This window comes from Cydia splendana, chromosome 3, assembly GCF_910591565.1.
Source record: "Cydia splendana chromosome 3, ilCydSple1.2, whole genome shotgun sequence".
Lineage (NCBI taxonomy): Eukaryota > Metazoa > Arthropoda > Insecta > Lepidoptera > Tortricidae > Cydia > Cydia splendana.
In genome coordinates this window covers 4046289-4059774 of record NC_085962.1, presented here as the reverse complement: position 1 = coordinate 4059774, position 13486 = coordinate 4046289, and the positions used below count along the sequence as shown (strand labels likewise).

The window sequence follows — 13486 nt, the reverse complement described above, 5'->3', positions numbered from 1 at the left end:
AAACCGAAAATTTGACTGCTCCAATTTGTCCGACCCACCTTGCTGCTTACTCTGAGCGGCACTTATACTTGCCCCAGTTACCAAGCTAAATAGCCCGTGTCTTATTGTTCCAGCTTTAATCATGCGCCGTGTGCAAATACCCTAATCAAACAAAGTAAAAGTTCTAATTATTATCATAGTACCAACATTACAACATTGGGCTTAGCGTTCAAAACGCAGCGTTTTTATGTCATTTGATTTTGTCAAACCATAGACATTTTTTTTTCTGACGCTTACTTCAATCCGTCAATTATTTCAATCGGCCATTTTCTATTTGACCGTCTCCTTGCGCTCACGTATCAACGTAAGTACAAATAATTATATATTTATTAATAAGATTTTATTGCATTTTCTTTACAGTTCAGAAAGCAATAGTCAGTGATATTGATTTGTGGTTTAAATTGAAAAATTACGTGTATTACGCCTTACGTTACATTACATTTATCTAACCTAGTTACCACGTGGTAACATTTTCATGATGAGACTTTATTTCATTTCATTCGTGGTATCCACTTGAGGTTTATCCTGTGAAGCTTTAATGCGTCTGATTTTTATCTGAACTATATCAAAATGTAAATTTTTTGAAGTTTATTTGACACGATGATGTTATTTTCAGAATGGCGGACGCTGCTCCAGCCGGTGGTCGTGGCGGATTCCGCGGTGGTTTTGGTTCACGGGGTGGCGATAGGGGCCGCGGGGGTCCCCGTGGTCGTGGCCGCGGGCGCGGCCGTGGTCGCGGACGCGGAAAGGAAGACCAGAAAGAGTGGGTGCCCGTCACCAAGCTCGGTCGTCTAGTCCGCGAGGGCAAAATCGACAAGCTTGAGAGCATTTACCTGTTCTCTCTGCCCATCAAAGAGTTTGAGATCATCGACTTCTTCCTGGGGTCTTCGTTGAACGATGAAGTCCTCAAGATCATGCCCGTGCAGAAGCAGACCCGCGCCGGTCAGCGTACCCGCTTCAAGGCGTTCGTGGCCATTGGTGACAACAACGGGCACATCGGGCTGGGCGTGAAGTGCAGCAAGGAAGTCGCGACCGCCATCCGCGGCGCCATCATCCTGGCTAAGCTGTCCGTGCTCCCTGTTCGCAGAGGGTACTGGGGTAACAAGATTGGAAAGCCCCACACCGTGCCTTGCAAGGTAAATAAACATTTTATATGTATGTATTCTCTTTACTAAGGTTATTAGTTTGTTTTTTTGACTGACCTTGTGTCATTGTCATTCAAATAGAAAACTAAATGATGAGAACTAAATTCATTTCATTCGTGGTATCCACTTGAGGTTTAACCTGTGAAGTTCTAATGCGTCTGATCAAATAAACTACCAAAACCATACACAGTTTACTTAAAACATGTCTCTAATAACATTTTCTATCATTCCAGGTCACCGGAAAGTGTGGTTCAGTCACCGTTAGGCTGATCCCCGCTCCCCGTGGTACTGGCATTGTGTCTGCCCCAGTCCCAAAGAAGCTTCTCCAGATGGCTGGTGTCCAGGACTGCTACACGTCGGCCCGTGGCTCCACTGGCACTCTTGGCAACTTTGCCAAGGCCACCTATGCTGCCATTGCCAAGACCTATGCGTACCTCACCCCTGACTTGTGGAGGGACATTCCTTTGACCAAGTCACCCTACTCTGAATTCAAAGCATAAACTATTCAAGGATGGAATAGAATAAAAACATTCAGAATTATTATTTTGTTTTATTTTTATACTATGAATGTGATAGTAAAAATAGTATTAAGAATTAAATGTTCAAAAAGTTGTGACCCATTTATTTTCTAGACTAGGTTAGACCAAGAAAAGTCTGCAGCGATTTTGATAGCCCACGCAGTGAAAGTGTTATTACGTCGTAATTTCATAGAAGTTTGACGTTTAAAATAACACATGCACTGCGTGGTCTATCAAAATCGGTTAAAATATGATTTTAAATATAAATGGATTCACACTTGAGGCGGCCGCCAACTAATTCTGAATACCTCTATATACTGCCTGCCCTAGGGTTTCTGCTCGAGAAATTTGTGAGAGTCAGGATCGCGGGTGTACCTAAATAAAAATAAACAAAAAGCATACCATATTTTAGTACCTAATTTGTACTATTTGGTACCTCCTTTAAAAAAATTAGTACCTCACGGTATTAAAAGTTATTACCAAAAAACATTACACCCGCCATTCTGACAGTCAGAATGGCGGGTGTATTTGTCCTAAGTCGAGACGGGAAAAAAATACTCAATGCCTCGAGAACTCGAGAAATAAGTCACTTCATGCTCCGTGGCAATCCCAGTCTGTTTCGTGATTTATTGAAAGGTAATGCTGATGTACACAATATGTACTGAATTAGTACATACTTCAAACAAATTGTACCTCAATAGATCGAGAGAACAATAAACTCAATTCGGACTTGCCGTAGAGCATCTCCCCAGCAACCCCAAAATTTAATTAAAGAAAATTACGGAGCATGACGTAATAAATCTCTCGTGATAAGTAAAAAGAAAACACGCGTTTATACATGATGTGTTTATAATGTATTTCTTTAGGTAGTTAAGGTTTACTCGGGTAATTCCGAACGTCGAAAACTGTCGGATAATTCCGAAAAGACTTTTATTATGATGGAATTAAGGGTGATTTTCATCTGAATTTCGGAATTATCCGACATTCGGTATTACCCGAATACACCTTAAATAAATATGAACAATGTTTTTTTTTTCATTTACAGGTACTTAAAATATTTGTTAGGTAGTTAACCAACCAAATAAAAACTACATTGATCCCCTTCCCCGTCCCCTATCGTTCTAGCTTCAACAAATTTTCATGTTTTGAAACTTTTAAACTATCATGACATTCATGAAGTATTTTTATTCAAAAAACACTTTAAAAAATTAGTAACTATTACTTATGAAAGCAAAATAATGTAAATGTATATGATTGTAATTGTTACATATAGCTGGTCAAGTAGATCTTGTCAGTAGAAAAAGGCGGCAAATTTGAAAAATGTAAGCGCGAAGGGATATCGTCCTATAGAAAATTTGAATTTCGCGCCTTTTTTTACTGACAAGTTCTGCTTGACCAGCTATATTTGCCGTGATTTATTTTTTCAAATGTGATTTAAAAAAAAAAGACACGTCAAGATCTATATTATCTTCTTTCTCATGCTAAAAAACTAAATTACTATTGATAAATCAAATCATCCCGATATATTCCTATTAGCAAAATATCACAATTTTAGCAGCTTTATTTTTACGTTCAGTAAGTACGAGTATTAATATTACTTAGTAAAACTTCTGTAAGTTTTGTCACATCGAATTAAATTTATTGGCTTGAATATTGTTGCCTGATAAAATACCATATATTGTGGTTTGTTTACATGACTAAAATTTTACCATATGTTTGATTATTGATTTCAACTACGATTCATATGAGTTTGATTTGTAAAAAACCAAAAAAAAAAAACACATGGTGTTTTTTTGGAACTTTCATAATTTCTCGAGATACTCGAGAAACTCGAGAAATCATGGTCGAGAATTCCCGTGCCTCGAGAAATTAAAAAGGTCGAGAAACCAGAAACCCTGCCTGCCTGATTGATACGACTTCGAAGTATTAATTCTCTGCCAAGAAGGATACAGGCTTATTAGGCCGGTTTTCACTGATTATTCCCATTTTCTTTGCACGTGTAGCAGGGACAGAATATGGGGAAAAAGTTTCAATCACGAGAAAGGTGAACCCCTAATTTCTTTTCAGTTCATGAAGCGATCGAAGCAACAGATAATGACCCTGTTGCTCAGATCAGTGATGATCTAAGGAGGGTTCAGTTAGGTTCCAGCTTAGTTACAGACTTTCAAGAGTATTAGCCAAAAAATGAGGATATGGTCCCATTTGTCTTGCTCTACGTGACCGCTACGAGGCAGGGGGACAAATGAGAATGATTCGTATAAAAACAAATGAGAACACCGGTAGGTAGGTGGGTGGATGGCGCTGCCTTTCCTTTCTATTCCATATCCATTTCATAACTGGGTTCATACTAGAGGTGCCATTTTACCTACTCATCGGACTAACCAGACTACGAGCACCACACACTTATGAAATGTTAGGTAAATAATAAGATTACGGTGACTGGGTGGCCTAGTGGTCAGGATGTTAGCCGCATAGACTGATCATGCAAGTCCGATTCCGGCCACTGCTGGGATTGGTATACTCTTTAGTATTATGACATCTATTTCAGTTTATAAGGTTAATAACAGGAAACAACAGCTTTAAGTTTTACAATATTCTTTTACTTCACTTTCAAACAAGTTGATGGTATGATCACAGACTTTTTCAAGGTCCTTGAGTCCTCTTTTCAGTATTTCTAGGGCCGGTGTCTCGTGTGCCTGTATCCTGAAGTGCATTTTGGCTTCTGCGGGGTGCGGCACCGTGTAGCCACAGAATTGGACATCTTCACTGAAATAAGCAAATTATTTAATTACAATTTATTAAATTCCATTTTAAACGCTTCACAACTGGCCAAAAAGAGTGCTAAGGTGGCTAAAACAGGGGCATCTGCCCCACTTAGGATTTATAATGAATTTAAAATACATCCCAACCCCCACCCCATTGACCATACTGCTGGTAAGGGCTTAAAACATCAGGATATTTTAAATTAATTGCATGCAATACAATCTGGTTTACTTGTTTTATTTCTGACAAAATTTTAAGATTCAGAATCAGAATCTTATTATTTGTGAAAACAATTCTGCCCTGCTAAGCCAAAGAGCGCTATCTCAAAAGAAAATTAATTGCTAACTTATAGGTACTTTAGTTTCTATTACTGAGAAATCCATTTCTCAAAAACATTTGTGTTTAGATAGCGCTATTCAGCTTAGGAGGGCAGAATTATGGTGTTAAATTATGTACAGGTTTCTCTATAAGAGATATAATAAACATACTTACTATCTGCTTATAATGCATTTCAAAGCATTCCCTAATGTGTGGCTTTCATCTGCAAAGACATAGGTGCGGCAAGTGAGTGTGGACTCATCATCACCAGGCAGCTGAAACAAAGTGAAACCCATTATTAGTGTAGACGTGCCTCAGCCGTTTTGTGCGCGAGGAAATTGCCTCGCGCGTACGCTCGTTTTGTGTGGACTCTGGTATTGACTTTTTCTTCCATCCATCAACTTTACGATGATTTCGCTAATGTCAAAGTGTGCTCGTAGAGCATGATGTTGTCTGTAGTTGCTTTTAGTAAATTGATAGTTGGACTTTACAAATAGCTACGATGGATTGTCGGGTGTTGACTAAAGAATGAAATTTAGTCTCGTTAATATTAATCGAAATTTCTGACATTAACATGTAATACTTACCTCTGATATTTTCATTGCTGGTTTGTTTTGATTAATTTTGGAATAATAACTGAAATTAGAAGTGAATATAAATATATCCCACGTTGTTTTGACATTGACAAGAATGACAACTAAACAGCGGCGGAATTTCCGTCATGAGGACATAACACAGAAGTATTTTTCTACAATACAGAGTGGACTAATATTATAAAATAAAAATTCAACGATTTATGGCCCGCGCAAATTAAAAATTATGTAAAAACTAAACAAGGATATAAAATTATTGTATCAAAGGTATGTACTATACTCTGGCACAGCGACTTTGACAGTAGAAAAGGGCGGCAAATTTAAAATAATGTAGGCGCAAAGTGTTGAACTCCCATAGAAAAATTTAAATTCGCGCCTTTTTCTACTTACAAGTGGGGCGTGTTTCAGTACCTATATTATTTTATAATACAATGTATAAGCACATGAAAGTAACTGGTGCATTTAGCCGATTTAGCGTCAACATTATGGAAGGTAGAGGAAGTCTAAGTACATGTTGTGTAAACTTGACAAACATTGCTAAAACCGGGGTCATTATCATTACCACTCACATGCTTTTGGCAACTGTAGTTGCCAGCTGTCACCCTTATTTTATCATAATAATAGAGGTCACTGAAAAATATCAATCATGTGAGTGGAAACAAAAATGTTAATAGCGATTCAAGATTTTTTACTACACAGAACAGAGTCATATAATAGCGCGCGATGCCTAAACTAAACAAATTCAGTTCGAGTGTGTACCAAGAAAATATCAATTATCAAGAAAAATCTTAAGTGGTATCCAGACGAGACTGATCAAATTGGTCGATTTGATCAGAAATGAAATTGGCGTCAGTCTCCAATTTTAGATTTATGGTGATATTAGAGCATTTAGAGCCCTCTAAATTGAAAAATGCCCCAGAACGAAAATACTGACCTCATAAATTGGTATTCTTGCGTCCGCACCTCATTTTATCGGTAATATCGGTCATTATCGGCGGTTGAATTCGGCGAGCCAAATTCGTATTTGCATCCGCACCTCCTGATTCGATCGGGCAATTCAATCAGATTGGCGAAAAATTGACTAATCTGGATACGCCTTTAATAGCGCGATTCAGGGTTTTTACTAAGTGGAATAGCGCCATCTAGCGTACAGTTTCGTAAGTAACACACATAAACTTAGGCTGGGGTAATTATTCCAATAAAAATCTTGATATCCCGATTCAGGATATTTACTACATGGGATAGCGCCATATAACGTCATATTCGTAAACTGAACAAAATCTGTACGAGTCCAGGATCTTTAATCTCTCGAGGACAAATCTTGATAGTGTGATCCTTCAGACTCTCTGTTAACATTCCCGGGCATCAGGGCATCAATCTTACGACTTTTAATAAGTACAGTTCACGCAAGATTTATAAGGTTTACGTAACCGAGGTGTCAACCGCAGGGCACCATTCTTAGCTTTAATGAGGATAGCTCTTATTCACAATGGCCATCTATCGCGAAGTATTTCGTAAACCAGTTATAGTACCATCCTCAAATTTGCGTAGTAGTTACACACCCGTAGTTCAAGTTATAATGGCAATGAGCTTAAGGGCTAAGTAAAGCGTTTTGTAAAACGGGAGGTATGCAGAGTTCGCCTTTGTCTCTTTAGGAGTTATTCATAAAGCATAGAGTTGAATTGAGAAACGTTATATTCTTGTATGAATTTTGTCATCTGGGTCAAACTCAAAAGCATGTTCAGGTCTTTCCTGTGGACATACCCAAAACTGTGTGTTCATGTTCATCCACTTCATCAGAACTGTACAGTTCGGTCGGTGAACTGTACGGTAATACGGTTCAGCTATACTGGTTGGCCGAACATTCGAGCGCTGCTCAAACTGTGGGAAGTTAGGAACCCTTATGCAGGAATGCGACATTCCTCTCACATTTCCGGTAATCATCCTCCGCATAAATTAAGCCAAGGGTTGGCCAAGGGCCATAGCAATGTAACGCAGAACGCAGACAACCATAATGCGTGGCCCGAGTAATCTGCAAGCAATTTACGCAAAATATTGCTCCTTCATGTACTTATAATAATTTATTGTGATCCTTGAAACGTCTACGAGGTGGTTAATTTACTTTTGACATGAAAGGTGAACAAAGGATGGGTATTTATTAATATTTTCGTTTCCTATAAGTATAAAGTATTCTTTGACTGGGTATAAATTAAGGGCACGGTGAAAATTTCCATATGAAATATTGGTCACATTTTCATAATTCATTCACGTATAGGTAACTACTTTTTATGAGTTTTTATTTTTACTGCTTTTCCTATTTTTGGACAAGAGTGTAAACTTTAAAAATAGTTTATTAGGTATTTAATTTGTTTGCGTTAGAGCAAAACATATTGATTAATCCTAGTTCTATGTAACTATAAATTGGAATTAAACTTTCTGAGATGCTTAGCATCTAGAATGGCGAGAACGATAAGAAGTTGGCACCCATGTACCTAAAGTTGTACTACTTGTACTGGTTCAACAACTATTTCTATTTAGGCCACATCTCAACAGCATTGCCAACTTTACACAGAAACCTCACTCGACACTAATTTTATTTCAATTATGTATATTTATATTTTTAAAGTCAGAAATAACGCCTGTACCTACCTCTATACATACAGTACCTAATTATCAGTTCCTCTGGATTTATTTATTTAAACTTTATTGCACGAAACATAAAAATAATGTAGGTACTTATCTAGAAATGGCGGACTGGTAAAGGAACATTTTTAATATAAGTTAGTACCTAATAGTTATTTGTTTCACTCGGGGGCAAAGTTGTAGTTTAACCGCTCGTGCTAATATTGATACCCGAGCAAGCGAAAGATTCCAAAATTGAACCACGAGCGTAGCGAGTCGAAAATTGAATATTGAACGTTGCCAAGGTTTCAAAGCACGAGGGTTAAACAAAATTTGCCCCCGAGTGAAACACAAAATTTTTCACCACACCAACCCGAAGCAAATATTAAATGTAAAATATCAAATAAAATCAAACCAAATCAAATCCAAATTAATGTTATTAAATATTTATCATCCAAAATCACCATTTAAAAGTCAATTCTACCAGCAAACATAAGAAAACAATTCAAAATTTGCATTTGATTACTTTGCCTCACATGTGAATAAAATATAAAACGAATGAAACAGTTCCACTTAACAACTCGCGCTAATTAGCGCTTAGCACTTAGCAGACACAGACCAACCCCGGTTTTCAGTATTAGTAGAGCACCAACAGGCTTCGCATTCCTAACGCTTGTTACTCAAGACTAGTCAGACAACCAGACAATAGGATATTTTCCTACTAGTCAAATAGTTACTTTTTAGAACTGTCAAAACGATTTCCTAATATGAAATTAGGAAATCCGATTTATTAAATAGAACTTGTGTTTAAAAATAACTTCTATATGTGTTTTTCTAATAATTATCTGGTGCTTTATTTCACGCATGGAGTAAAATAATTTATTTTAAATGCAGTATAATACCCTATTAGTAAATCTCTGTGGGGCTACCGCTAAAACCTAACATCGAAATTTCGTTATCTGCCGCTTTATCGCTCGAATATGCAAGAACGTTACAGGCAGATAACGAAATTTCGCGGTAGGGTCTCTGACCTCCAAAACCATAAAAAGTGCCGGTTTTCAAAATAACAATAAGCAATAACAGTAAAAAAAGTCCATACATCCAGCTGGGATTTTTTTAGTAGGTACTTAAACTTTTAGAGGAGAGAGGAGCTTCAACAGGAGCACGCGTTGGCGGATCTACGCAGACTGACGCCCGATGAAGCTACTCGTTATTGAGCGAAACATGTCGAGTAATCTTCAACTTGAAAATACGTCAGTGACCCGTTTTAATATACGAGTATTTAATATACTGTGTCTCACGAAAGTTTTGTTTTTAAAAGAACCCAAATGATGGCAACCAGTACGTCTACCACCAGTTTTGACATTGACATAACGCTCACGTCTACGTAACTTACTTTCTGTACATCTCGCTTGCACTAATATGCGAGTACGAGCGAGATGCATAGAAAGTAAGTTACGTAGACGTGAGCGTATATGTCAATGTCAAAACTGATGGTAGACGTACTGTTTTGTGAAGTCGATTAGAGTTAGACCAAGAAACAGTCTGCAACGATTTTGATAGCACACGCAGTGCAAATGTTATTATAAACTTCAAACTTCTGTGAAATTACGACGTATAAGTAACACTTGCACTGCGCATGCTATCAAAATCGTTGTAGACTTATCTTGGTCTAACTCTATAAGTTTTTTTCTCTAATACCATAAAATTGGGCTCAGTGGCGTAGCTAGGCGTGGCCGAAGTGGGCCATTGCCCAAGGCTTCGCCCGAGGCCCCTTCGGTGGGGCACATAAAAAGAAAAGGGCCTCTCAGATGCGACTTCGCCCACGACGGCTAGATTAGTTAACGCTACGCCACTGACGCTACACGCGCCTGCTTCCGGTAAGCATAGTGAATATTTACAAGAGCAGCTCGTCAGATAGGTATATTTCTGCCGTCTAAATAGTATTTTATACAATCGTGATATAATAGAGAGTTTTTCAGTCGAGTACCGTGTTTAGACAAAGAAGCTTGCTGAGTTGTCTAAGTAAGGTACGAGATTGAAAAGCTTGATTATATCACTATTGTATACAATACTTTTTCTACGCGTCAACAAAAATAATACTTTAAACTAGTAGAATCATACAAACAAACCAAACCAAAAGCTAAGATACTCCAGCAGCCGCGATACCTTCATACTGGTAAGCGCCCCAGCGGGCTGGTCAACGACACCTTCTCGTAACTCATGAGGCCCTGGTACTTGCTCCGCAGTAAATTCAATTTTTAGACAGTTGTTTTCTCGATTTCGGCGACCGTAGCCTATGGAGGCTAACAAGCAACGCTAAGTGGTTTTCGTAGTCTATGGATGTTGCTATATTAAGGGTGTCACATGCGCGTTTTTGACTTATGGAGCAATTGTTTCTACTATACAACTGAAAATAAATAATTATTTTGAGCTATGGTTTTGTTTCGTCCTCTTGATCGCGGCGAGCTGTGATTGGTCAATTTCATTATAGTTGACTAAACTGTATCGAAATGAATATTATAGTTGAGTTGGGTTTTTAATGTATGGGCTACATTAAAAATACCCAATTGCAGTTTGATATAAGAAATCTTAATTCAAGAATTACAGTCGACGAGTAGAAAAAGCTATTTAACGTCACATCTGTGCATGCCTATTGCGTAATGTACCTACCTTACCTAATGACGCGTCGCTTTGAAACGTTGAAGTTGAAAGCAAAGACATGTAAATTACCTACAAAAACTGTCAACCGCAGTATAGTCTTGAATTAAAAGAGTAAAAAACTTATTTTTCATGATTCTTTAAATACATTTTGCCGCCGCCGTGTGCCCCATGTCGTGACAGGCCAACGCTCTTATTAGGCCTGGCCACGACATTGGTCTAAGGCTCTAAGCTAATAAAGGCGACTGGCGGGGCGGCTGCAGGCAAACGTGAGCGACCGCCCGGCATAGCATGACAAATATGAACGTTTCCGAGAAAATACGATGGTATACAATTATGCACTACATCCTATGGCTCCTCTACACGATGGGCCAGCGCCGGTCACTCCAAGGGACACATTTATGCGTTAGAGGGAGCAAGTGATATTGCTATCTCATTCTACCGCATGGCTGCGTACCTCGGAGTGGCCGGCGCTGGCCCATCGTGTAGAGGAGCTATTAGTCATAATTGCGTCCTAGATGTTGCCGGTCATGCAAAGATTATTTTGTAGAAAAGTATTTTAAAGCTTAAAGTATTTGACATACAAAATACTAAATACATGTGAGAATGGTATTTGAAAATACAATACATGTAATTGAAATACTGCCCAACCTTGTGGAGATACCCAATCTTATTTTTACCAGTCTCTGCTCAAAGGAAAATTTTGCGACGCTTTTTCGCGATAGCCTGCGGGATTAGCAGGCTATCGCGTAAAAGCGTCGCAAAATTTTCCTTCTGCTGAAAACGCCGACTTAAAACGACTGCTATTTGCCGAGGAATGCAAGGGAATTACTGAATTAGGTATTTTGCGGGGCGGCGCCATCATGACATTTGGTGTGAGAAACAAGAGGCACTTCTGTGAGGGGGCAGATGATGGAGCCTCACGGGATTATGCGAATGAAAAGGCAGGATCCAGGACGACGATGGTATTTAATTATTTAAATAAAAAGGCACCTGTAACAATACAGGTCAAGGGTTAGCCCTGCGATACAGTTACACATATGTATAAAACACTTTCGTAAATTACTTAGATAGTTATTACTAAAAACTTACAATTAATGTGCCTTTAAAATGTGGGTTTATCTGGAGTTGCGCTTGGGTATTAGGTGATCGTGCACACTATTCACTGCACTTTTCATATTGTATTAACTATTTAGATCACAATTATAATAAAATAAAACTTAGAAAACTATGTAGGAAGTACAGTCCGTTAAAATAAAAATATGTTTATCGATCAAAGTTTTGGATCGAACTGAAAATAAAAATCATGGAATGGAATTTGAAGAAGGATTTGAATTTAAAAAGGGAATTTAGAATTTGGATATGCCAGTAGCAATAGGAAAGGTGGTAGTGTAACGTTTCGTTACACGCACCGTTACACTTTCTAGCGGAGTGGCGCTTCCCTAATGCTATCACTACCTTAAATGAGTCCCGATACGATTAAGGAAGCTAGGTAATTATATGGGGTAACCCTCTATCTCCCGTCCATGAAGAAGTTTTCCGTTTTTACCTGAAGGGTGTGAATAACCTGAATTAAAACGAAATATTCGAGACGCAGTCATTGAGATAACGCAGGAAATGTGTGGCAATGTGATGAGAAACGCGATGGAAAGGGTTCACATCTGCCATGCTGCTAGAGGTGGACATTTGACTGACATTATTTTCCATATTTAATTGCCGGCCCTAAATACTATATTTAACAAGAAATACTCAATAATTTTTATATTTCATAGAATAAAATTCATCATATCAGCCTTTTATCGCCCACTGCTGAGCATAGGCCTCTCTGCGAGTACGCCACTTATCCCGGTCCCGAGCCAATCTCATCCAGAAGTGACCCGCATTCTTCCAACGCAACGAGCCAACGGACGCCAGGCACTCCTTTCGTCCGTAAGCGGCCACCATTCCGTTAACATTTTGGCCCACCTGCCATCACTCTGCCTGGCCAGAATAAAATTACAAAAACTAAAGTGTATATCTGTTATTTGGCCACCCTGTACTGTACATTCCCTCATCATTAATCAAATATACCTAATAAATAATTAATAATAAATAGGTAAAATAAGCCACCAGGGCAGCTTGTGGCGAGCTGAAAGCTGGGAAGTGACGTCCCTTGGGTCCCATACCCCCGAGAGTCGGTCAGGCCCATCTCTCCGGCTTGCCTTCATCGGCCGGCTGGAGTGATCACTGAGCAGGGCCCGCAGGACTCTCACCTCTGGCTTGCCTTAACCGGCCGTCCAGAGAGGGTTGTCAGAGCTATATGCTCAAGTGAAATATGCCTAACACGCGAGTTAGCACAGTGGCTGTTTTTATGCAGCCACTGGGTAGAATAGAAATAGAAAGCGATGCACACCTCTCCACGCCCTGAGCCGCTCACGCGATGTTGTCCCCTTGTAGCTCTGTGCGAGCGGTCGTTTTCGGGGACCCATATAATATTGTGAGTTGGCGAGTCACCATGCACCTGCCCATTTTTCGTGTTTTTATAACATATAATCAAGGCAGGTGCCATAGTCTCTTCCATAGTCCCAGTTACCAGTCCATTAGTATCTCAACCCAATAGCCCAGTTCTTTTTGTCCCTTTTTCTTGCAAGTGCTACACTAACCGGGGCTTGTCCTTGGGTGCACTATAATAGCGCATACAGGGATAATTGTCGGTTAGTCTAACATCACATTTAGAGTAAATTGTCTATCCCAACAAAAACATAAATGTGAAATGAGAGCCAAGTTCAATATTAAGAATATGTGTTGTTGTTGACTCGCTGACAAAAGAATTGAGATCTCTATGGGT

General features: G+C 39.0%; 2 protein-coding genes across 4 annotated transcripts; one reads left to right on the top strand and one right to left on the bottom strand.

The window, feature by feature from the left end:
- Positions 1 to 194: 194 nt before the first annotated feature.
- LOC134806358 (small ribosomal subunit protein uS5) lies at positions 195 to 1795 on the top strand. 2 transcript variants are annotated; one of them, XM_063779572.1, is made up of 3 exons: positions 195 to 343; positions 656 to 1175; positions 1418 to 1795. In XM_063779572.1, the coding sequence occupies exons 2-3, from the start codon at positions 657 to 659 to the stop codon at positions 1682 to 1684; spliced, it is 786 nt and encodes a 261-aa protein (XP_063635642.1). In that variant the 5' UTR covers positions 195 to 343; position 656; the 3' UTR covers positions 1685 to 1795. The 2 variants fall into 2 exon arrangements, with proteins under 2 accessions (XP_063635642.1, XP_063635643.1); XM_063779573.1 differs by having other exon boundaries at positions 256 to 347.
- Positions 1796 to 4280: 2485 nt separating this feature from the next.
- LOC134806247 (probable DNA-directed RNA polymerases I and III subunit RPAC2) lies at positions 4281 to 5461 on the bottom strand. 2 transcript variants are annotated; one of them, XM_063779477.1, is made up of 3 exons: positions 5371 to 5461; positions 4958 to 5058; positions 4281 to 4468 (listed from the first exon to the last, which is right to left on the bottom strand). In XM_063779477.1, exons 1-3 carry the CDS (start codon positions 5383 to 5385, stop codon positions 4282 to 4284), a joined length of 303 nt encoding a protein of 100 aa, XP_063635547.1. In that variant the 5' UTR covers positions 5386 to 5461; the 3' UTR covers position 4281. The 2 variants fall into 2 exon arrangements, with proteins under 2 accessions (XP_063635547.1, XP_063635546.1); XM_063779476.1 differs by lacking the exon at positions 5371 to 5461 and having other exon boundaries at positions 4958 to 5079.
- Between the last annotated feature and the right edge of the window lie 8025 nt (positions 5462 to 13486).